Raw genomic sequence first — 22,132 nt, 5'->3', positions numbered from 1 at the left:
TGTGAAATGTAGTTTGTGTTGATAACCTCAAAATTGCTTGAAAATTGATTCCTTGCTGGAAGTGGGGTTAGAGTGAGAAAGCTGGGTATGTAAAATGGACATCTTTTTACTCAGTATAACTGCTCCCTATGCATCTCTGAGTCACAGCTGCTTGCTTTACTGATGCAGACATGCAGGATTCAACACAATTACAGGAGAGCCTGAACATGGACCAGCAACATGATCATTGGCTAAACTCCATTTGAGGAATCTTTGCGACTGGTGACAAGTCCAAGGCACAAAGTACCCAGCTTGACTCTCAGATCCCAGAGGGAGTTTCCAGGACTGGTGGTTACAAAGCTCATCTTTAATACTTCTAAACTGAGTGCATTTGGGTCCTGATTTCACAAATAACCTCTCTGTTCTTTGATGTGGTTTTGTAACTGCAATTAATTGCAGAGTGCAAGCTACCTGGGTGCACCTGCAAAAATGCAGGCTGAGTAGAAGCCCTTTTAAAAATCAGTTCTCTAGGTGTACTTTTAACCTTCAGTATAAAACACAAGAGGGGTATCTATAGAGCTGTCTTCAGTTCAGCTATTGTAGGTCTTCTCAGCATGATCCAATGCTCTAAACATTCAAGTAGGCTGAAGGCATTTCAAGTTTACTTATTTTTATAAGGATCACTGGCTTGCTAAAAATCCTATTTAAAAAAAAAAGCTTTATCTGTGTTACAGAAATTAGTAGCCATTATTCAGAGTGGAACATTTCTTAATATGCTTTTCACTATTTATCACATTTGTTTACCTTTTGCATTTCTTTCAGTGTGGACAATGCTGTAATATTTGGGTGGCAAAAGCTGCAGGGAAATGTTTTTTTGGCAATCGTCGATCCAAACTGGATCCTGGTATACACGTATGAGGTCTAATCAGGTGCCTGATAAACACACCAAGACCTTCAACATGTACGCCTAGGCAAGAATATGGAGTAGTGGAGGCTGCCCTAGATCTACCATCCCCTTTTAGAACATTGAGACAGAGTCCGAAGGCCAGACCGAGTCCAGACATTCAGTGCCTCAATGGTTGTAGCTTCTGCCAGAGAACAACAGCTTAGAGCTACTGCTGACTGCCTAACGCCTCAGGGAGGGTGCGTTTCTGTCAGGGTGATGTCCCTTAGTCTTACTCCAACCAAGGAATAGCCACAGGGCAGTGGGGGCTAGGGTTTTGAAAGGCACCCTATAGTCACCTTACTCTGAAGGTTGGTTCTGGGTGTGATCGTAAACTGCATCTGACTGGAGGGCCTGGTGGCAATGTGATGGGGCTACTGGTGGCGGGGTAGCTCCTATAAAATACCACAATGTTGCAACCTTCAGAGAAATGTTTATTAGTTTAAGACAATAATCTTGGAGGTTTTATTTTTTAATTCATGGAAACATTTTGTTTGAAAATATGGACTGTAAAGGTTTATTTCAGAAAGCCAAACTTCTGGATCAGGTTTAAATGTGTGCCTTTTAATATGGTGCCTTTACCTACAGTCTTATGGGCAGTTAGTATCACTGTATTAACAATCCCCAAACAAAAGCATTGCCAGGCCTTTGTGGAGGTTAACAGGCTTCTTGCCAGGCAGCCGATGAGAAGAAATTGCTCTCAAATGATTGTCTGTCTTGGGAGGGTGAGGTAAAGCCTTTTCCTCTGACTACTGGTTTCCTGATGGATTTGGAGGATGGGGGAGCTACAACTGTTTTCTTCTTGTCACCGTATCAAAAACCCCATCTTTGAAACTGCCCCTTTGTTCACCTTTTGACCTTTTCTAGGCCATAGATTAGTGTTGGATCTTTTATTTTTGCCCAGTACAGATAGAATTCCATTCCATGCCCGTTTTTTGCTCTTGTTCACCAGTCACATTAGCCTCTCACATTCTGATTGGCTGAGCTTCCTAAACTGTCTGAATAAACCACATTGAACAACTTACTGTGGTCCATGCCACTACATTTGCCTACTTTTATGGTGGTTACAAGGGACAAAGAAATTTCTATTAAAGTAAAATATGCTCAGGTAACGGACCTGTTGATGGAAGATATTAATTTGATAGTCTAGTCCAGTCACAGTTTCCAGACACTAGACTACTTCATGTCCTGAGACATATTATTCCTTTAATTCATTAGACTGCAATTCCTTAAATCAGAGTGTGACAGTTATTGAAGTTATTGAACATATTAATATATTAAATGCAAAAAAAAAAATGCAATTTATGGTTGTACAGTTTATTATTCCTGGCTAAAAGCTCAGGAAGAATTAACTGGTATTATAAGAGATATATAGATTTAAAAGATGTCATAACACCTTTATGTGCTGAGGCATTTTCTAAACATTTGGAAAAAAGTTTAGAAAGTGACTGAGCCATTTCAGAATGTTCTCAGGCAACCCTTCAATACCAGTGGTGCTGAAACAATTTTTAGGGTGGGGGTACTGAAGGCGGAAACCATGTATTTGGGTCGTTATTACTACTTCAAGCCAGAGGTGCAGCAGCACCCCCAGCACCCTAGTTGCAGCACCTACCCCTCTTCCCCCCGCAGTAATGCACCAAGTTCCGTTGTTGTGAAGATAAAGATAATCTTCAGGAAATGTCTCTATAATTTCTAGTGCAATTGGATGTGTCAATGGCATTGGAAATCAGAAAATATCCCGACAGTCCATGAATGAATTTCAGTAGCATGTCATCAGTGAGAGACTGTTTTGTAGACTGAGAAATGGGGAGAAAACACTGGTATTAAGGAGAATAGCAGAACAAGAAATAAGTTAAAGCCAGATACATTCAAATTAGAGACAAGGCACATGTTTTTAACCATAAGGGTATTTAACCATTGGAACAAGCTACCCAGGCAAGTGATGGATTCTCCATCTCTTGAAGTCTTCAGATCAAGACTGAATGCCTCCCTGGAACATATGCTTTAGTCAAAAACAAGTTATTGGGCTCAGTACAGGAGTAACTGTATGAAATTCTATAGCCTGTGTTATATACAAGGCCAGTCTAGATAATCCAATGGTCCCTTCTGGCCTGAAAATCTATGAATATGTACAATTTGTTAGTCTCTAAAATGCCACAAGTACTCCTCGTTCGTTTTTTTAATAATAACAATGTTTTTTTAAAATGAAATTCTTGTCTAGACACAGTGGACAAGACTGTTCCTTTTCTTGTATTCCAAGTGAGTGAAATTCTTCTCTCTGCAGAGACTAGATCAAGGCCAATTCTTCACATAAGTGCCACTAAAGTCCTTTTCTGAGGGCTTACATGGGGTTTAGGTGGTATACTTATTGCTTATTGATGATCCTCTGCATAGAGGTGGATCTCATTCTTTGTCTGTAAAAAGGGAGTCCTGCTGGCTGTAGCAGAGTTGTTGTGATATTCCTTGTACACTCTCTTCAGTAATGTTAAAATAATGTAAAGTCCAAGGGAAATGGTTATAATCCCTGTCGCAGTTGCACCTTGGCTTTGCACACTCAGCATTTTTCATGGTGCACATTTAACAAAAGAAGGAGAAAATGTGACATAGGTGCAGTGTGACCAAGTGAAAGTTGCTCTAGGACTCTTAACTTTTCCATTACCTACTTTTTGTTTTAATTCTGCAACCTGACTGGGGCATTAATGAAGTTTACTGAATTTAATTTCCCTGATGGATTTTAAAGAAGAAATGGCTTCCAACCCCTCTAAACTGCTTTAAGGACTTAAGGAGGCACAAGTGTTCTGTCTTAAGGCAACACAAGCACTTAAGTTGCTTTAGGTCCTAAATAAGACCCTATAACAGCACAAGAGCTAAGAATATACAATGACAATTAGGCATTTCTGAAAGCACAAGTGCAGAATATCTCTGTGTTGGGATTGCTCTGTCAGACTCAGATTTAGCAAGCTTTTGCTGCTTCAACGTTTTCAGTGGTTCATTATTTTATTTGGAGTTGGCCAATTTATTTCCAACCTAAGAATACTCTTGAGAAAACTCCTCACTGCGGACAACTTACCTGCCTAATTTTCAGTGTAATCGTTATACTATCCAATATAAATATCTTTCTCTATCACTCTCTATCTCATGCCCACGCCTTCATATTTATTTTTTCGGTCTTTCCAAGGAAGCCATGGTAAGTTGATTCAGTTAGTAGCCAGTGCTTGGCTGGGCACCAAATAGCTATGAATCCCTCCTCCTGCGGTTCTTTCTCAGCTTTTACTTACTCATTACTCAGGCAATCACCTGTTGATTTCAGTGGGAATTTGCCTGCGTAAGGACCTCAGAATTTGATTCTTTTAGCATTAGTTCAGGGGGTCTAAAAACACCAACAAATTTCCAGAAGAACTTTGAAAAACAAAGTCATATTATTCTGCCAATTGCTCTAAAAATAATGGTCCAGTTTCTTATTGGTGTAAATCGGCGTAGCTCTGTTGACATGCATGGAGCCATGCTAATTTACACCAGCTGGGCCAGTGAGGGGCATCCACATTTTGTCAGATGACAGGAGAAATCTTTCTCTTCTGTTCCCCATCCTCTCTCCAGGCTACTAGTTCAGACTTCTAGCGATAAGAAGGTATTTTTCAAGGAATGAAGTACCACCGTTATGATAGGGCAACATTGTACCTACTAACGTCTGATAAGCCAAACAGGAAGAACTGCCGTACCAAACCTGCTACTGAACAGGGACGGGATTCCGCATGCTATCCGGCCTCAACATATTCAAAAGCAAGTCAATTAGATGAGGCCCTTTTGACCTTCCCTCCATGGGCTACGTGTTCAGAAATTGATGCTGGAATTGCACCTGCCCAAGCTGCGCACACACCTCAATTGCAAGTGGAAGCCACATAACTGTGCACACACATTGCCCATTTCTTGCACAAATGTGGGATTTGCACCCACATCTTTGCAGGCGCAGCTTCAGCACCAGTGTGTGAAAATATGGTCCTGTCTGACAAAAGAAGGATGGAGAGACTGAAAAGAAAGGGAAGAAGAAAAGAAGAAGGAAACACAGCATGTAAAACGCTACTTTGGTTCATTTCTATTTGATGTGACGTTGATTTTTTTTTTTGTCGGTATAAAAACAGTCTTAGCACTGGCCAGAGAGGGTCCTGGTGCTTAGTGCACCTCCCGGTCTAAGGTCAGCTCACACTCTAAAGCTTTGGCAGCCTAGCTGTGTCAGTCAGGGTGTATGAGAAAAATACACCTCCTAGCTGACATACCTACGCCAGCAAAATCTCTAGTGTAGACACAGCTATGCTCACAGAAGAGCGCTTCTGTCAGCACATCTAACGTTCCCGGAGGTGTTACTGTGCTGGCAGAAGATCTCCCTCTGTCAGAATAGGTTGCATCTGCTGTCCTAGCTCTGCCAGCAAAGCGTTTGTAATGTAGACGAGGCCTTAGTCGCACCGCTGGCTTGTCATCGTAGTGTGCGTGGCTGAGTGGGGATATGGCTTTCACATTGCTCCAAGGCAATTGCCTCCAGCCGATCAAGGAAGAGGGCTTCTGCAGTCCTCTTCAGCTAGAAGTATGTTGCCTGGGGTGGAACTGGGTTAAAAACAGGTAAAATAAGGTGGTGGGGCCAATGCTGCAGGCTGTAGAAGAGACACATTAGGTTCTGTGTGATATCGTATTTGCTTTTATCCCCTAAAAACAGCAAAGAGAAACGTCTCTGACTGAACTATGAATAGCTATGTATCTATGCCAACACTTTCAAGGGTGATTTTCAAATGTGATGAGCACCTGCACTCACAGTGAAGTTATTGAGGATCTGGCTAAATGACCACCTATGAGACCAACGCAGGGGTAGGCAGAGTGCAGCCTACAGACCGGATTTCAATCTGAGAAGTGGTTTCTCTCCGTGGACCCTGTCTCCCTTGGCTGCACCTCCGTATTAAAGCTAGAAAGGCTGCATTCTGCTCTATTTGATGCGAATGAAGTGCAGCTTTCAGGCTCCTGGCTAACAGTCATTGCGACTCTTGGTTGGGCAAAGGTCGGTGTCCCTGTAGTACAGTGTATGCACCACAGGGAATCATTTTGTGAGCCAGTGTGGGGAGCATGGTAGGAGGGAAATGCTCGGCAGACTTTGTTAGTCTAGCTCTTCCTCCCAGCCCACAGTTAGCGTTGCAGTAGAATTCCCGGGGTACCGCACGCTGCAGCATAACTCACAAACCTCTGAACACACAGTACATTTAAGCTGATTCATTTCCTGTGTAAAGTCTCACCAGAAGGAATCAGATTAGGGTTATTGCGATGGTAATTGAGCATAGATGGGTCATTTGTGTCAGCTGGAGTGAGGTGCAATAATTTACTGAAGGTAGCAGCAGGGTTTCATTTACTGAGGAGTGTTGTCACTGCTGACATTTTGTTATAATTAGTTAGAATGGGCCAAATTACACAATCCCTTCTTATCCTGAACTCCGAGGCGTTGGCATTGCAGGCTCTGGCCAACAGGAAAGCCTGTGCCATGTCATCTTGTTATGATGAAGTTGGAGAGCTCAGCTAGATACGCTTGAGTCATGCTGGGAACTCACCGACCCTTGAAGGACTTGCAGCAAGGGCATACATTTCTTCTCCTTACTAGTCGGCTCAGTCCATGGAGGAGAGAGGTGAAGGGAGAAGCGTAAAGAAGAGAAAAGAGGGGCAATTTTCTTCTTTACTCCTCCCATCATTTCTCTTGCTCTTCTCCTCTTTCCCAGATGCATGTTCCACACACCCCTAGGCTCCCTTCTCCTGGGTTTCCCTTTTCTATAAGTAGGAATAAAAACTGTTCCATTAGCCTGCTGGGAGAGACAGTTGTGGTTTTTGCAGAATTATAGAAAATAGTGACAGAAAAGACCTATAAGGCCCTCTACTCCATTCCTTTGCCATTCTTTTGTAGCTGTGCCTACATCATATCTTGTAGCACTTTCTTCAGGCTTGTTATAAATGTTGCAGTGTGACCATGCACCTGCAGAGGATACCCCACAGCCTAACAGATCTCACTGTTCACTTCTCCTGATACTCAGCCTCAATATACTTTTTCTTAATCATATTTCTCACCACTAAGTACCAGTGCAAAAATGGTTTAGAGCTTTAGTCTGTGAAGTGTCATGTTTTGGGGTAAGTGTCCTCCTTGCTTGGCCGCTCAGCACATGCCAGAACATCCCAGCAGCCCCCCCAGCTGAGACACCTGGGGGTCATTTAACAAGTGTTCACCTTTCTTTACTGCTCAGATTCTTCTCAGGCAGTTTCAGCACATGAGCATCTCTCTGATTTACAGTTCTCATACTCAGTGGGAGTTAATCGGTTACCTGGGCTAATTACTCGAGCTGATGGAAAATCTTCTGACAACGCAGTTTTCCATTGGAAAATGCTGACTGGATGGAAGCGAAATGTTCCACGCGAACAGGTTGATTTGTCGAAATTTTCAATGGAAAGCAGCAGCTAGGCATTTCCTGCCAGCTCCCTGGGATCCCTTGCTTCCAGCAACCCCTCTTGACATTTTGTTTTTTCCTGAATGGAAATTCTGTTTCCCAGGCAGCTCTGCTATTATTTACAGTTGTATCCAAATGTTAAATCACAGGCAGACAAAGCCCAACATAGTTCAGCTGGATTTTTTTACTCTTGGTTTTTTCCTTCAGCTTCCTCCCTGGACCCTTGTTTTCTTGTCTCCACCCCTCCTTGGTCACTGTTAACGGTGTGTCTCCTGTCTGGAGACAAAGTGCTGCCTCCTATGTTCTGGGACCAGCTCGGATGGATTGCTGGGCTGAGCTGTTATGCCAAGGGGTCACCTGTCTTTTCCTATTTTTCCTGCTCCATTTTGGCGCTGTAACATTGCAGCAGTGCGCATGCTGGGGAGTATCCGTGCAAAGGATGTGCCCTCCAGGTGTTCTAGGTTGCATGATGGCCCAGTTACTCTGAAGTCTCAGGTTTGGCACCTCCTCTCTCTCATCCCAGCCAGCAGTGAAGCAATTAAACAGAAAAACTATCCCTATGCTGCAGGCTGGCTGACTGCCTGGGATAAAGGCTTCTGCAGAGAGAGCACCTTAAACTGAAACCGCAGCTAGGTCTAAGTGAAGTTGTCAACTTGTTACTCATCCCCTTGCCAGGGGAAAGAAAGACTATTGATCAAGGTGTGTGTTCTGTTTCCTTTCAGGGAATCTGACTAAACATATGAAGTCAAAGGCCCACAGCAAAAAATGTCAGGAGATGGGCGTGTTGGTGTCTTCACTGGTGGAGCTGGAAGCTGAAGAAGGTACAGATTCTCTAAACTGTGGGGCTCTCCCACTGCTGCTTGGAAAGTGCATGGTATTTAGATAGCAGAATGTCCAGTCACATGAATGGCACGTCCAGGTGCTCCAGGTACCCTGGGCACTGCTGGAAGGGAGCTTTGGCTGACCAGACCTGATTTGGCTGCAGTTTGCATAGATTGTCCCACATCTGCCTCTGGGGGTGGGGGTTGTGCCTTCCTTGGAACTATGTGTTGCTGGCCACAGTCAGAGACAGGGCACAGGCATAGATGAACCACTGATTCAGTGTGGTGCTTCCTATGCTCATTGGAAGTGAGTACTGAGTGAGTGCCGCAGGACAGTGTCTGTGCACACTGTGGGGCTATACAAGTGAGATAGTGCAAGGGGGCACTTGGCTGCTGCAAGGTCAGTCTCTTGGATGAGACATAAATAAATGTCCTGCTCTCTGGCCATGTAAGATCCTCCAATGCTTTTCAGAAGAGCAGAGGTGTTAAGGAGCAGTAGTCTGGCTGACTTGTGATGGGTTCCCCCAGATGCCACCTGGAACTGGGGTACCACTGAGCCCTTGGCCCACCAGCCTGGCTCCCTCTCACACTGTACTGCTGTGACAAGCTGCAAAGCCCTCCAAGCTTGCACTTTCACCAGCATTCACACAGGTAGGGACACACCCAGCTGCAGTTACATGCAGGCTCTCTAACCACCAGCCTCCCAGCCTAGGACCCCAGAGCAGTACCATCCTGCCCTGGTCAAATCTGGCCAGTATATGGGTTTAACACCCGGTCCGCTGCTCCCTCAATGTGAAGAGGACCGTGCACGCTTGTGGTAACCAAGCTGAGATTTTCCCCAGACACCTTAGTCAAACGCACACTGGTTTGGATTAAAACATAAAATAAGTTTCTTAACTTCCAAAGGATAGATTTTAAGTGATTATAAGGGATAGCAAACAGATCAAAGCAGATTACCTAGTAAATAAGCAAAATGATCTTAACATACTAGATAGGTAGGATATGAATTAGCAAATTCTCACCTTGAGTGATAAACGGGCTGGCAGATTCTTAAGGCACAAGCTGCCTTTGCTTTGCAGCTTGGGTTTCCCAGGTTTTCATACACAGGCTACAAATCCCTTTAGCCTGGGACCATCACTTCCCCCAGTTCAGTCTTTGTTCCTCAGGTGTTTCCAGGTGTGTTGCTGGAGGGAGAGTGAGGTACCATCATGATGTTATTTCCCCCTTTTATATCTTCTTCTCACTTGCTGGAAAGCTCTTTTGCTGTGACCTGGGCCAAACAGTTCCCATTGTGTAGTGCTGTCTCTGAGAGGTTTCTATTGTACACAGTTCCTGAGGTAATCCCCGTTCTTGTGTGCATTTCCTCAGTACGCCATTAACATTGTTTGGTCTTTTTACTGTCGTACCTGAAAGGCTACTTGTGGGTGTTTTCAATCTCACAACATGTTTCAGTAACACATACGTAGCCAAACTTCATAACTTCACATACAATGATAGCACATACAATCCAATGAGATATTAATGTCTAGCAGATCAGGACTTTTAGAATGTTACCTCACAAGGCGCACTTTGTACAAAACATATCCTAATTATATGACAATAGTGAATAAGGGGGTGCCAGGGTGTCACAACCTTAAATTCCCCTCACAGCTTCAGCTGGCTAGAGCATTCTGCACTGCTAAACAGACGCTGCTCTGCTCGTGGGCTGTGGAGTGCAAGGCCAGAAGGTTTGCCCAGATCAAAGTGTGACCTCCTGTAGCTGCATTGTGCTGCTGGGTGAAGTGACCCCTGTGAATATAGCATGTGAAGCCTGATGTGAGAGCCTTTGTGAGATGCACTCTTTAAATATCCGATCATACGATCCAGATTATCCCTTCCTCGTGGAAGGGGCTCCAGGGGAAGGAAATGTCCATGAGGAGCCCCTTGCCCACATCATCCCATCAGGGGCATTGATTTTGCTCCAGTGGGAAAGCATGTGTGGCCTACCTCCAAATCTGAAGTCCCCCCGGGATTCATGCTGGCTGTGACCCCTGGTGGCCCCCGTGTAGCATGGTTCCCACAGCCTCCTTGTGACTACCCCCATGAGCCTCCAAGGCAAAAATACAGCCTAGGGCTTTGTTTCCAGGTGGATCCCCAGGGTGCTGGAGAAAGCATGATGAGCATCTCCTGATCCCACCCACAGTCGACCCTGTTCTCCTGTGTGGCAAGGTCAGGGTGGGAGGGGGTGAGTGCCCTTATCGCAGGGGAGGTGGAGATTTGCATGCAGAGAGAAGGTCCTTTCCATGTGTGTATCCAGGGGGCACAATCTGGGCCACTAATGACAGTATCTAGGGCATCTCTCAGCAGTGAAGCAGACTTAAAACTTCATGGTGTTGTCAGATATTAGCCGGGTTACTCTGTATATTTAAAAAATCTATTTACCCTCAATCCTGTGCTTAGTTCTTTCCCCTACGCGCACACACACCCTGTGTAAAGGGCCTGTGAATTCAAGAGCCTCTCATGTTCCTCTGAACCACCTAAGCTTCTTTAGTACAGCAGTGTCTCCCTTGCTCCATGGTGTCTGTAGCTGAGTTTCACTGACATCGGCCCAATAAGCAGGTTTCTTCCCTGTGTGTCTGAGGAGCATCAGAGCAGCGGGCTGCAGCCCTGAAAACTACGGCCTTCTGTTTGAAGCATGAGTAGGGCTGCAGATTTGTCGTGGTGGTGAAAATGTCACAGATACTGTGAGGTTTGCCCAGGACTTCTCTTTGTGTCCCTGATTTTAATAAACTCACCTCGCAGCAGCAGCTTCTGTTCCGGCGACTGGGCCCAGCTCCCGGCTCTGGGTGTTGTGACTTAGCACCTGGGGTCACAATGCCGCTCATTCAAATTCGGCCTGGACACCCCTCTGTCATGACAGGGGGGTGTATGTGCCAAACCTGAGTGTCCTGGAGAGGGAGCTGGGTCCAGACTGAGGGACAGGAGCCACAGCTGCAGGTGAGTGTGGGCTCATTCTCCATCACCCCCTCTGGGGGCAGCACCCAACCCCTCCTGAGGACCGGCCTAGGGTAGGACCCATCCATCCAGGCCCCCCAGAGATAGGACCCACCTCACCAGGGCCTCCCATCCCCGGGGGGCAGGACCCAATTCCCCCATCCCCTCGGGACTCCAACCCCTCAGGGGCAGAGGGAAATGACACTCCCATGGCTTTACACATCGTTTCCCCCTAAACCCTTTTACTACATTTACTGTGACAGCTCTGAAATGTCGAGGGCAAGGTGAGAGATCTCCAAGAGGGGAGCAGAAAGAACTAGGGAAAGTCTAACGTACACTTAGCCGTGTGAGCTACAGAAGGATATTTTACCCAAGTGATTGGAGGCTGAGCTCCGACAGCTGCTGAGGGTTAGATTACGAGCTCTTTGGGAGCCGTTAGATGTTTTTATGATTGTTTTTCTGTTTCCTTTAGTGAGGCTCTCGGTAGCCTGGGCTGGAGGCTCAGTGCAGGGATGAGTGTGAAGAAGCCTTCAGGGAAGGCAGATGTCTCGGAGTGCCGGTGGGATTTTGGGATTGTTGTCAGTGGGTCATTTGTATAGACAGTAAATATAGTTTAAATACAGAGGGGGAGAAATCATACGCATCTCCCTTCCACTGTGGGGTTTGCCCCGATGGAGCACAGAGCTTCAGTACAGTCTGCTAGGTTAGCATGACGTTCTCCGTTCACAAGGCTTTGCAGAGCTGATGGGACACCGCTGACCTCTTCCTGCTGCCCACCCACTAACCTCCATCACCAGAGCAGCTCTTGCAACTGCGTTTAGCATTTCTCCTTCCCCTTCTAATGCCCCCTCCCAGCCTGAGCCAGTCTGATTCCCCCGGCCTAGCCACAGCCCACAAGGGTTTTTGACAATGGCTTAACATGAGCCTTATAAAACACATGGTGCTACTGTTATTTTTACTAAGCCCTGGTCAACTGAACAAGCTCTGGAGACGTTGCTGTGAGCCAGTGGAATGTTAACTCAGCAGGAACAACAAATAGTGCTTATTCTCACTGAGCTCCCCAGAAATGAGGTCCCTCAGAAGCTTTATTGGGAAGAGGGTGGGTTCCCGGGGCACAGAGAGCGTCACAGGCGATGCTTCCCATTTCATAGGTAATTTCGTAGGTAATGAACAGGCACTGAGCACATTTCTCCACAAGCCTGTGTTGGAAACAGGAGTTGTTCCCTGAAGATAGAGCCTTGCAGTCTACCCCTGTGCAGGCTAAAGCTCTCCTTTAGGTAACCTAGGGAGGTAACCCTTGCAGAGTTTGTCCTTAGGCCATGTCTACACAGGGACACTCAGGAAAGTTCATCAACTCATTAGTTAGTGAATCAACTCAAGGCGTGTAAGTTAAAGACCATTAAAACCCCATTCAGGAGTAAAGTGGCCCTAGCTGGCTGTAACTTAATCCTCCTCCTCCTGCCACACATCCCTCCCTCCATGTATTTCTAGAATGCCAGTCACCAGACTATCCAGGTGCCCTTCCCCAGGTACCCTGCAAGCAGGGGCGGCTCTATGTATTTTGCCACCCCAAGCACGGCAGTCAGGAGGCTTTCGGCGGCATGCCTGCGGGAGGTCCGCTGGTAAGGCGGATTTGGTGGCATGCCTGCGGGAGGTCCGCCGGTCCCACGGCTTCGGCGTCCCCGCCGCCGAATTGCCGCCGAAGCCGCAGGACTGGCAGACCTCACTCAGGCATGCCGCCGAAGGCTCCCTGACTGCTGCCCTCACGGCAACCTGCAGGCCGACCCCCGCAGCCTCTTTACACCCCCTTTACAGCTTGCTGAGTCACTTCCCTAAACCAGCAGAGTTCGGTTTGCAGCAGGCTCATGGTGGCCAATACTTTACTTTACTGTCCGGCTTGGAAATTTACTCAAAGGCAGAAGCTGTCATTGGAAGATCTAGAAATTGAGCCCGCTGGGGAGCCCAGTCTTCACAAAGGCACCACATGAATGTTAATTAGGGTTGCCAACTTGGTAATATTTAAAAACCAGACACTCCAGCAGGCGTGCCAGAACCTGCCTGCTCCCCCCCGAGGCCCTGCCCCGCCTCCTCCCCCAAGGCTCCGCCCCATCCACTCCTCTTTTCCCCTCTCCCCCGTCACTCGCTGTTTTTTTCCTCCCACCCTGCCCCCCGCCCAGGTCAGGAGGGACTCACCTGCTTTGCCAGGGCTGTGAGCTGCAGCCGCCCGACGCAGGTAGGGGGCAGCCCCGGCTGAGTAGGGGCTGGCGCAAGTGATGACCCGTCACCTCCCCACCTGCAGTAACTGGATTTTGAGTGTCTGGGCACCAGGCCACCCTCACCCTTGCGGGGATGTGGGCTGAAGTCTTCTGTGTTTGGTGAAGATACCGTTTTAATACGGCCCTGGGTTGAATTTACACCAGTGTGAATTCCACTGGTTCCCATGATGTTTTAGAGCAGAAGTAGGCCCATCCTGAGGAATCTGCTAACAATGGTGATAATACATACTGTACAACGGTTTAAATTCGTGTCTGCTCATTTTTAAACTAGCACTCAGGATACCACATTCACATCTCTGTATGTTCATGGGGAACTGGTTGACTTTGTTAAATTGTCACTGTACAGATATTTTCATGGGGCAAAGGTTTAGTGCAAAAGAGTCTAGCCAGGGCCGGCTCCAGGCACCAGCCCAGCAAGCTTGTGCTTGGGGCGGCACCTGGAGGGGGGCGGCGCGGCGCTCCGGCCGCTGGGGAGAGCGGGGCCACGGCCAGGCTCGCCGCCCTCCCCCCGGCGCTCTGGCCGCCCTCCCCCCCGGCGCCCTCCCCCCGGCCGCCGGGGGGAGAGTGGAGCCCCCGCTGGGGCTCGCCGCCCTCCTCGCAGGGCTCCAGCCGCCCTCCCCCCCCCCTGCTGGGGCGGGGCGGCCGGAGGCTTTTTTGCCTGGGGCGGCAAAAAAGCCAGAGCCGGCCCTGAGTCTAGCTCTGTAGGACGTGGCTGAAAGCTCTGCACAGACCTTCGTGAATCACAGCACCCTTGAGGGTGTCCATGACCTTCACGAGGCCACACAGAAAGAAAGCATCACAATTAGGATTAGGAGTTCCTAGCTCCGCATCCCATGCGCAAGGCACTCAACCACTCTACACCTTGTGTGCCAGACTCTGATCCCAGTTACACAGGTGTAAATCCATTGTAAGTCCACTAGTTTCAGTGGGTTGACACAGGGGTACCAAGGATCAGAGTCGGTCTCTCTATATACACAGAGGACTCAATTCCCCAGGGATCACCGGTTTCACCTGTGATAGGAGACCCACGGGCAGGCAGACAAGTGGCAAGCAGTGGGGGGAGGGAGCATTTTAAGAGGTTTTTTGAGAGAATCGTTTTAATAAATGTGATGAGGTTTGTTAATGCGGTTTAAAGTGAAACACAGCCCCGTTACTCCTAAGGAGGGAAGTTGCTGGTTTCCCCCCGTACCAAGGTGGTCTATAGGCAGAGGAAGCACAATGGCTTTTTATCCCCTTGCTGCTGGTGCAGGTTACATTGCCGAAACGGATGCTTTTCTTTCCTTTAAATCTGACTAGGCTTTAGGCTTTTGTCCTGCTCTTAAAAGCAGCCTTTCGTTCATGCCGAGGCATTCTTTGTTTGGCGGGGGCAGTGCCAGAGTTCAGAGTGGGGGGAGCAGGTCCAGGAAAAAAACCCCAGTCTAGGATTTGCCAGTGATAGTCCCAGGGGAAAAGTGTTAGTGCGCTGTTAGCCTGCGGAAGTCTGCTCCAGTGTCAGATTGCTGGAGGTTTCCTTCAGTCTGTTAACTCACTTAGAATAATTGATTAACTGATGGCTTCTTAAAATCTCCCCCTGCTGTTATACTACCTGTAGGTGATTCTTACTCAGATCAAAGCTTGATCGCAGAGGAGACAGTTACTACTGAAATTTTGGTTGCACGACACTCTGAAAGCACAAGGATTATTTTAAACCTTTTCATTATAGTAAATTAGAACTAATGAATCATATTAATTGTGTGAAGCTTTTAAAAACCTGCAAATCAGAAATCCTATTTGTGCAGCAGATAATTGTAGGCTGCAAAGGCCAGAACTGCGAGAGCTCAATTCAGTCATTCAAGGGAATGCTTTCAGTAATTATTTCATTCAGTCATTCATTGCTCCGATCATAGAGGGTTAATAGTAATGTATTGTGAGCCGCACAGTGTGTGAGCTGTTCTAAAGCCATTCAAGGCTGCAAGCTGAAAGGACTATTCTGCTTAGGAAAAGGAACGCACTAAGCAGACGAGAAGGCTGCATTTGTCTCCGCCTTTCGTCTCATTTTGAAAAAATACCATTAAACCAAAAACCCTGCTAAAAATCGGCCTTTCCCCCAGAGGTCACCTGGGAGAATGCTTAGCAGACGTTTGGAGTGAGTGTCAGCTGCGAGCCTCTTCTCCCCTCATTAAATCATGTGTCCATGCCTGTTTGTGAATGAGCACACAGTTCCTGGACACCTGCTAAGCTCGGCGAGGGAAAGGACCTGCCTAGACTCAGGAAAGCACAGGGGTAGGAATCCATTAGCTTTCCGAATGGAATCCTCCTCCATTTGTTGATGTTGGCTGCACGGCTGCTGGCTGGAATGTGGAGCTGTCTGGACGTTATTGCATTATGCAGACAATCCATGTAATTTTAGAATTACAAAAAATATACAGTCTCCGCTTCCTCCCATTTGTGTTTGTGTAAAAGGGACAGGGAAAGAATGTGTAAAGGTGAAAATGGGAAGGCTTGGTGTCAGAGCAACTCAGGGGTTTTTTTCTTTGGTAAAAGCAAACGATTCCTGGGCTTTTGCCCAAGTTTAACGCATTCTGCGTCATGACTAAAGAGACCTGAGGCTCAGAAATGCAGAATCTAGCATCCTTGCAAAGGGCTAGAAAATCATGGACGATCCTGTAAGTGCTGGGGGATGGACAGATGGATGGAAGAGGAGGAAGGATGCAGAGAAGTCTTAACACTTGCCTCCACATGAAATTTAAAGATCATAGCTCTATCCCACATCCCAGATTTTCTCACGATCACATAGCTTCCATTGCTGGCAGGGCAGTGAGTCGGAAAGAGCATTTTTCTGTGTAGTCAGAGACTGTCTTCCTCTTCTTTTAGAGGGAGATCAGTACAGAACCATTCAAGGGCTGGCCCATCCAATTGCCCATCCATTTCCACTTGCAATGAGCTATTCTAGGAAGACTCTCTGCACTCTCTTTGCCATCCATTCCTAAAACTGGCTGTGTTTATTTCTGTTCTGTGGGTTTATTTCTATTTAAGGGACAGGAGAAATAGAGGACTTTTCCCATTACATAAAAGGAGACTCTGGGTCCGATCCTCTGCTCTTTCACATGAATTTTACCCTGGTGTAATTCGACGAGCAATACAGAGTGGAGAATCAAGCCCATATGCTCTAGGCATCCACTGATATGTGTCACTGCCCAGACACATTGTCATAAAATGCCCTTCCAGCTTTTCCCTCTGCCATTCTCTGGCCCGCTGAGTTCGGAGGATCAGATTTCTCTTGTGAAATGCTCTGGCCTTTGGCTGAGTTTGAAGCTTTCTTTCTGCACAGTGGGAACATGTCAGGAGGGCGCAGCAAAATCCACTTGGGCTCCTCCAAATTTCACTCATTCAGATAGTTCCTGTGTGGCAAATGTGGACTACTCCACCACATGGAAATGGATTAGCTTTCCCCTAGCTTTGTACTGCTGAGCGTGCTGTGCTCACCGGATACTGTCAGTGTCTGTCTATTATTCTGTGTCTGCCAGGAAACCAAACAGCCCAGCGCGAAGATTCCTAGGGACTGGAAGCTAACAGCGGGGTGCACTTTGGCCACCACTGTCTGCCAGTTCTAAGCTTGCCCGTAACATAAAGTCGTTAGAGTAGAGGAAGTAACTAACTCCTAGATCTGGCTGTGAAATGTTTTCCCTTTCAGGGCAAGAAATACACATGGTTCTGACTGGAGCTGGTTGAACTATTCATTTAGAATAATACTTGTAATGAATTTAGCTCCTTTCAGGATTAGCAAATAATCCACAGCCAGATCCTGATTTCAGCTAACACGTTCATTACCCCTCGTGTCTCACCGTGTAATGGCCAGCCTCATGGTTGTGAGCTGTTCACTTTGACTATTCACTACACATATTGTGTGACGGGTCACCTAAGTCACATGGTAATGTTTCTGCTTTCTGACTGGACAGCTGAAACTTTTTAAATAACAGAAGAACCAATGATGCACTTTTCAGTATGATTTTTTAGGATGAATAATCATCTGTGCTAAAATGCGTGCCCTTTTTCACTGCACCTGAGAGTTGCTGAATACTTACAAACAACAGATCAGAGCCCACAACTCACAGTAACCTGAACTGGGGTCTTTTATCCATGGATCAGAGCGGCTTCTTATTGTTTGGCCAGCTCTAGCGGTGACAACCCACCTGGTGTGGTCAGGAGTGGTCTGGCCTGACCTTTCGCTCTGCTTAGCTCTCCAGCTGCTCTGACTGGTTGGTGGAGGGCAGCATTAAATGAAATGCTGTTTCAGTTAACATCGATTTGATCAGGTGAGAAACAGGGTGTCCTCATCTGAACCTAGTGGAAAAGGAGTCCAGGAATCCTGCAGTTAGTCAGTTCACACAGGTGTCTGGGAACTAACCACAGAGAGACCTACTGAAGATAGTCAGCAAACATGGACTAGCAAAGAGACACTGATTTTCTTCACGTAGCCTGGCACACAAAGAGCCTGAGAAACTGAGAATGTTAATATTCACATAGCCTAGAGCTTGTCCTAGGAAAGTCCTGCATGGGTTGTATTTGGGTTGAGCAATAGTGACATCCAGTGGCTGTTCCTAGGGATCTCTTCGAAAACAGCTCCTGTCTCCTGCCAACGTGTTTTACTGCCATGGCCCAGAGATGAAAACATTCTTAGCAGAGGGCAGCAGGGATTTAGAAGCATAGTGACACTAAGTCCCAGATTTAGGTACCGGTGGTATTCACAAGACCCCCTTAGCTGCCACCGAGCCCCGGAGGTGCCTAAACTTCCTTGGAGCCTACGTTTTTGCAGCGAAAGTTCCCTAGGCGCCTGTGTCTCTGCCGCTGGACATGTGCATTGCTGCTTCACTTTGGGCACCCAGACACTAAGCTCCTGTGTGGTGCATGGACCCGAGGAAGATAGGTGCTCCTGCGCCTAACTTGCCTGCACGGCCCACTATGGTAGACATGCACAGAGCATGCCTAACTTCACACAAAATGGGGGGACAGGCTTTGGGGGGGAGGAGAGGCCCAGTGGTTAGAGTACTCAGCTGGGATGTGGGAGACCCCTGGTTCAAGTCTCCCCTCTGCCCGATGAGGAAAAGGAATTTGAAGAGGGTTCTGCCATCTCTCTCATAGCCACTGGACTGTGGGATATGCTGGTGTGGATCAGAGAAAGCAAAAGCAGGCATGAGAATGACTCTGTAGCCTGCTGGGTAGAACTCTCACCTGGAGCCAGTGCTTAGATAACTCTCTGTGTATTCAAAGTGGAACCGCTTCAACAGGGCCGGCTCCAGGCACCAGCTTAGCAAGCAGGTGCTTGGGGCGGCCAATTCAAAGGGGTGGCACTCCATCCGGTATCGGGGTGGCACGTCCGGGTCTTCGGCGGAAATTCGGCAGCGGGTCCCTCATTCCCTCTCTTCCTCTTTGCGCTGCCGCCGAACTGCCGCCAAAGAGGAAGAGAGAGAGGACCCGCTGCCAAAGTGCCACCGTTTTTTTTTTTTTTTTTTTTTGCCGCTTGGGGTGGCAGAAAAGCTGGAGCCGGCCCTGCGCTTCAATAGAAGATAGTGAGGCTGACACACATGTGAATATTCCTGCTCAGTTCCTTCTCCCCCTAACAACTGGGCTGGAAGTTATGAGGAAGGTGTTACCCCTCTTCCCCCCAGAGTCTTGCAAGAAATTCCTGAGGTGCCTGACTCGGGGCAAGGGCTTACAGTTGAGAATCCCGAGCAGAGGGATGCACCTCCCTCCAGCCCAGAGTTAGATGCCAAACTCCCCTCTCATTGGCTAGCTTAGAATCATAGAATATCAGGGTTGGAAGGGACCTCAGGAGGTCATCTAGTCCAACCCCCTACTCAAAGCAGGACCAATCCCCAGACAGATTTTTACCCAAGTCCCCTAAGTGGCCCCCTCAAGGATTGAACTCACAACCCTGGGTTTAGCAGGCCAATGCTCTAACCACTGAGCCATCCCTCCCCCCTTAGGTGGCTCCCTGCCTAGCATGCTGGCTTTGGTGGATCCTAGTCTTAGGCACCTATCTGCCTCCCTTCCTTGTATAGGAAGCCTCAGCACCTAACTCAGGCTTTGTGAATCCTGGTGATTTTCTAGGTGTCTAAGTTCCTTTGTGACCGTAGCCCCATGGCAGTTAGAACGTGCGCTTTATCCAGCACCTCTCACAGGCTCAGTGCTATTCATGTAGTTATTTTATTGGTATTGGCAGCAGCATCTAGGTGTCAGGTTAAGGACCAGAGCCTTATGCTGCTAGGCATTCGACAGAGATGTAGAAACGGCCTCCGCCAGACAGCTCACCGTCTAAGTTATGACTAGAACTGGGCAAAAAACGGGGAGGGGAAAATTCACAGACTTTTTTTTACAGTTTTTCCCCTGGTTTTTGTTTGTTTGGGAAGGGGCAATTCGGATGTTTGAAATGTTGACAGAATTAAAAACAAAAAATCCACCCAGCTCTAGTTATGTCCACAGGCAAATGCTGGGAGTGAGGAGATGAGTGAGATCAGCATTTGGTAGAGATGTGTCCGATTTCCACCTGCCTAGCCACTGCCAGCTGCTAGAACTTTGTAGGCATCATGGCAGAGAAAAGTCTTGAAGAGGGACTTAAAGGAAGAGAAAGTCATGGCTTTGTGGCTCTTATCAGCGAGCTTTTCCCATTCCTAATGGGAGGCACGGGAGAATGCCTGGAGGTGTTTGAGGGAGCAGCAGACGTGATGGCTGCTGGCCGAGCAGAGGCTGGGGTCAGTGTTATGCCAAAATAATAGGTCACTGAGCTATGGAGGGGCTAAATTGTGAAGGGGCCTTAAAGCGAATGGGTTGTGTTTGAGGTGGTGGGGATCAGCCAGCAGAGGAATGCAAATGATGGGAGGCTGGTCCAAGCAATGAGCCAGAAAGGTGATTTGAGCAGCAGCCTTTTGAATGAACGACGGGGGGTGAGGACTGCAGACATCAAGGTCAGAGAGGAAGAGGTTGCAAGCATCAGACACAAGATAATAAGGGTTTGGACAGCAAAAATATCCCTTTTTCATCTAGTCCACTCAGAGCTCCTTTGAGCACTCAGAGTTTAACACAGAAGTTGATTATTTCAATATATTTGTGTCTATTTTGCATGCTTGATGGATTTTTTCCCATTTTGTTTTTTTCCAGGAACCAGTGAAGACCTATTCCAAGATTCCGAAGGGAGGGAGGGATCCGAGCCTATTGAGGAGCACCAGTTTTCAGACTTAGAGGAATCTGATGATGACGATGACAATGAAGATGATGAAGATGAGGAGGAAGAGGAGAGCCAAGATGAGCCACCTTTAAAGTTTTCAGAAGCGAAACATACCTCCCTTCCAATGCACTCTTCGGGCAGCTCTCCATCTGCTCCAGAGGAATGCACCGGGGCAGCATTGTCTTTAACACAAGATATTGTCTCCAGCAGCCAGCAAGTAGGCAGGGGCCACCAAACCACCTCCTCAGGGCTGGAAACACAATGGTCAGCAGACAGTAGTGAAGTTGCTGTTTGCCACAGCTTCTTGAGTCTCCATAGGCCAGCTTTGACCTCCAGTGAACATTTGGCTTCTGCTGAAAGGGAATCTGTCACAAAGCAGCACATGTTCTTAGCTATGGACCTGTCAACCTCAAAAGACACCTCCCCAAGAAAGAAATGGTCTCCAGGCAAGGACTCTGGTGGTGGTGGCGGCGGCAGCAGGCCAATGCTAGCTAGAAAGCACTTGTTAACCAAAAATGAAACTTCACCTAAACGTTTCTCGCCAACTGGAGAAATGTCTTCGCTACGGTGCCTGTCTCCAGGAAGAGGGATGTCACCGTGTCAGCGCATGTCGCCAAGAAGGGAGGCATCTCCGCTGAGATGTGTGTCACCAAGGCTTGAGCTGTCACCCGGAAGGCACCCTTCCCCAAGAAGAGAGTTATCCCCAAGAACGTACCTCCCACCAGAGCGGGGGGTCTCCCCTGTGAGGCATTTGTCTCCCAGCAAAGAGATGTTGTCAGTCAGATATTTATCACTGAAGAAAATGTTGCCTCCAGTCTGTTCAGAGTCACTTTCTAGATATCCATCCCCAGGGAAAGAGGACTTGCCTTGTAGTAGCAAATCAGCTGCAGATGACCAAGTTCAAAGCTCATTAAAAGTCCAGCATGGAATATTAGCTTCAATGCCTCTACCTCACAGGTTCCTTGGCAAAAGTGCAGAGCTATATGAGTCCAAGTTGGTAAGCTCCAATTCTTCTTCTGTGTTCATATTTTCTATTCATCTTTGTAAATCCTTTGATTTTCTTTCATGAAAAGTAAAGGTGAAAGGTCTTGTCGCTGTTACTAATCCCATCTAGACTTCCAGCCAGCTCCGTTACGTTAACTGTTGAGAAACATTTATTTGGGCTTTTCATCTCACTCGATTTCTCAGACCAACTAGGTATTTTCCCCATTGGGTCAAAAAAACAATTAATTCTTCCTCTGCTGGACACATCACATCCTACATGTAAAGGATGTTAGTGTGTTTCTCCCATACATATAGATTAATTAGGTCATGCGGTTTGTAGAGAAATCTCCCACCTCCACTGCAACTGCCATCTCTCCACAGAAAGTCTGTAAGTGCCTGGATCTCCTCTAAGGGCTTGTCTACGTGGTGTGTTAGTCTGAACTGCAGAGGGGTAAATTGTAGTGTGCAGTAGTGTGTTGCACACT

General features: G+C 47.4%; 1 protein-coding gene across 1 annotated transcript in view; it reads left to right on the top strand.

Moving 5' to 3' along the window:
* Nucleotides 1–22,132, top strand: part of HIVEP3 (human immunodeficiency virus type I enhancer binding protein 3) — a 94,168-nt gene that overhangs the window by 62,152 nt on the left and 9,884 nt on the right. The window contains exons 4-5 of the mRNA XM_024199798.2: nucleotides 8,112–8,210; nucleotides 20,597–21,660. Coding sequence (XP_024055566.1) covers nucleotides 8,112–8,210; nucleotides 20,597–21,660 — 1,163 coding nt within the window. The remainder of the gene's footprint in view (nucleotides 1–8,111; nucleotides 8,211–20,596; nucleotides 21,661–22,132) is intronic.

Source organism: Terrapene carolina, unplaced genomic scaffold, assembly GCF_002925995.2.
Source record: "Terrapene carolina triunguis isolate 2854851 unplaced genomic scaffold, T_m_triunguis-2.0 Scaffold236, whole genome shotgun sequence".
Classification (NCBI taxonomy): domain Eukaryota; kingdom Metazoa; phylum Chordata; order Testudines; family Emydidae; genus Terrapene; species Terrapene triunguis.
The sequence above is the reverse complement of the archived record's forward strand: the minus strand, read 5'-3'. Positions and strand labels throughout refer to the sequence as shown.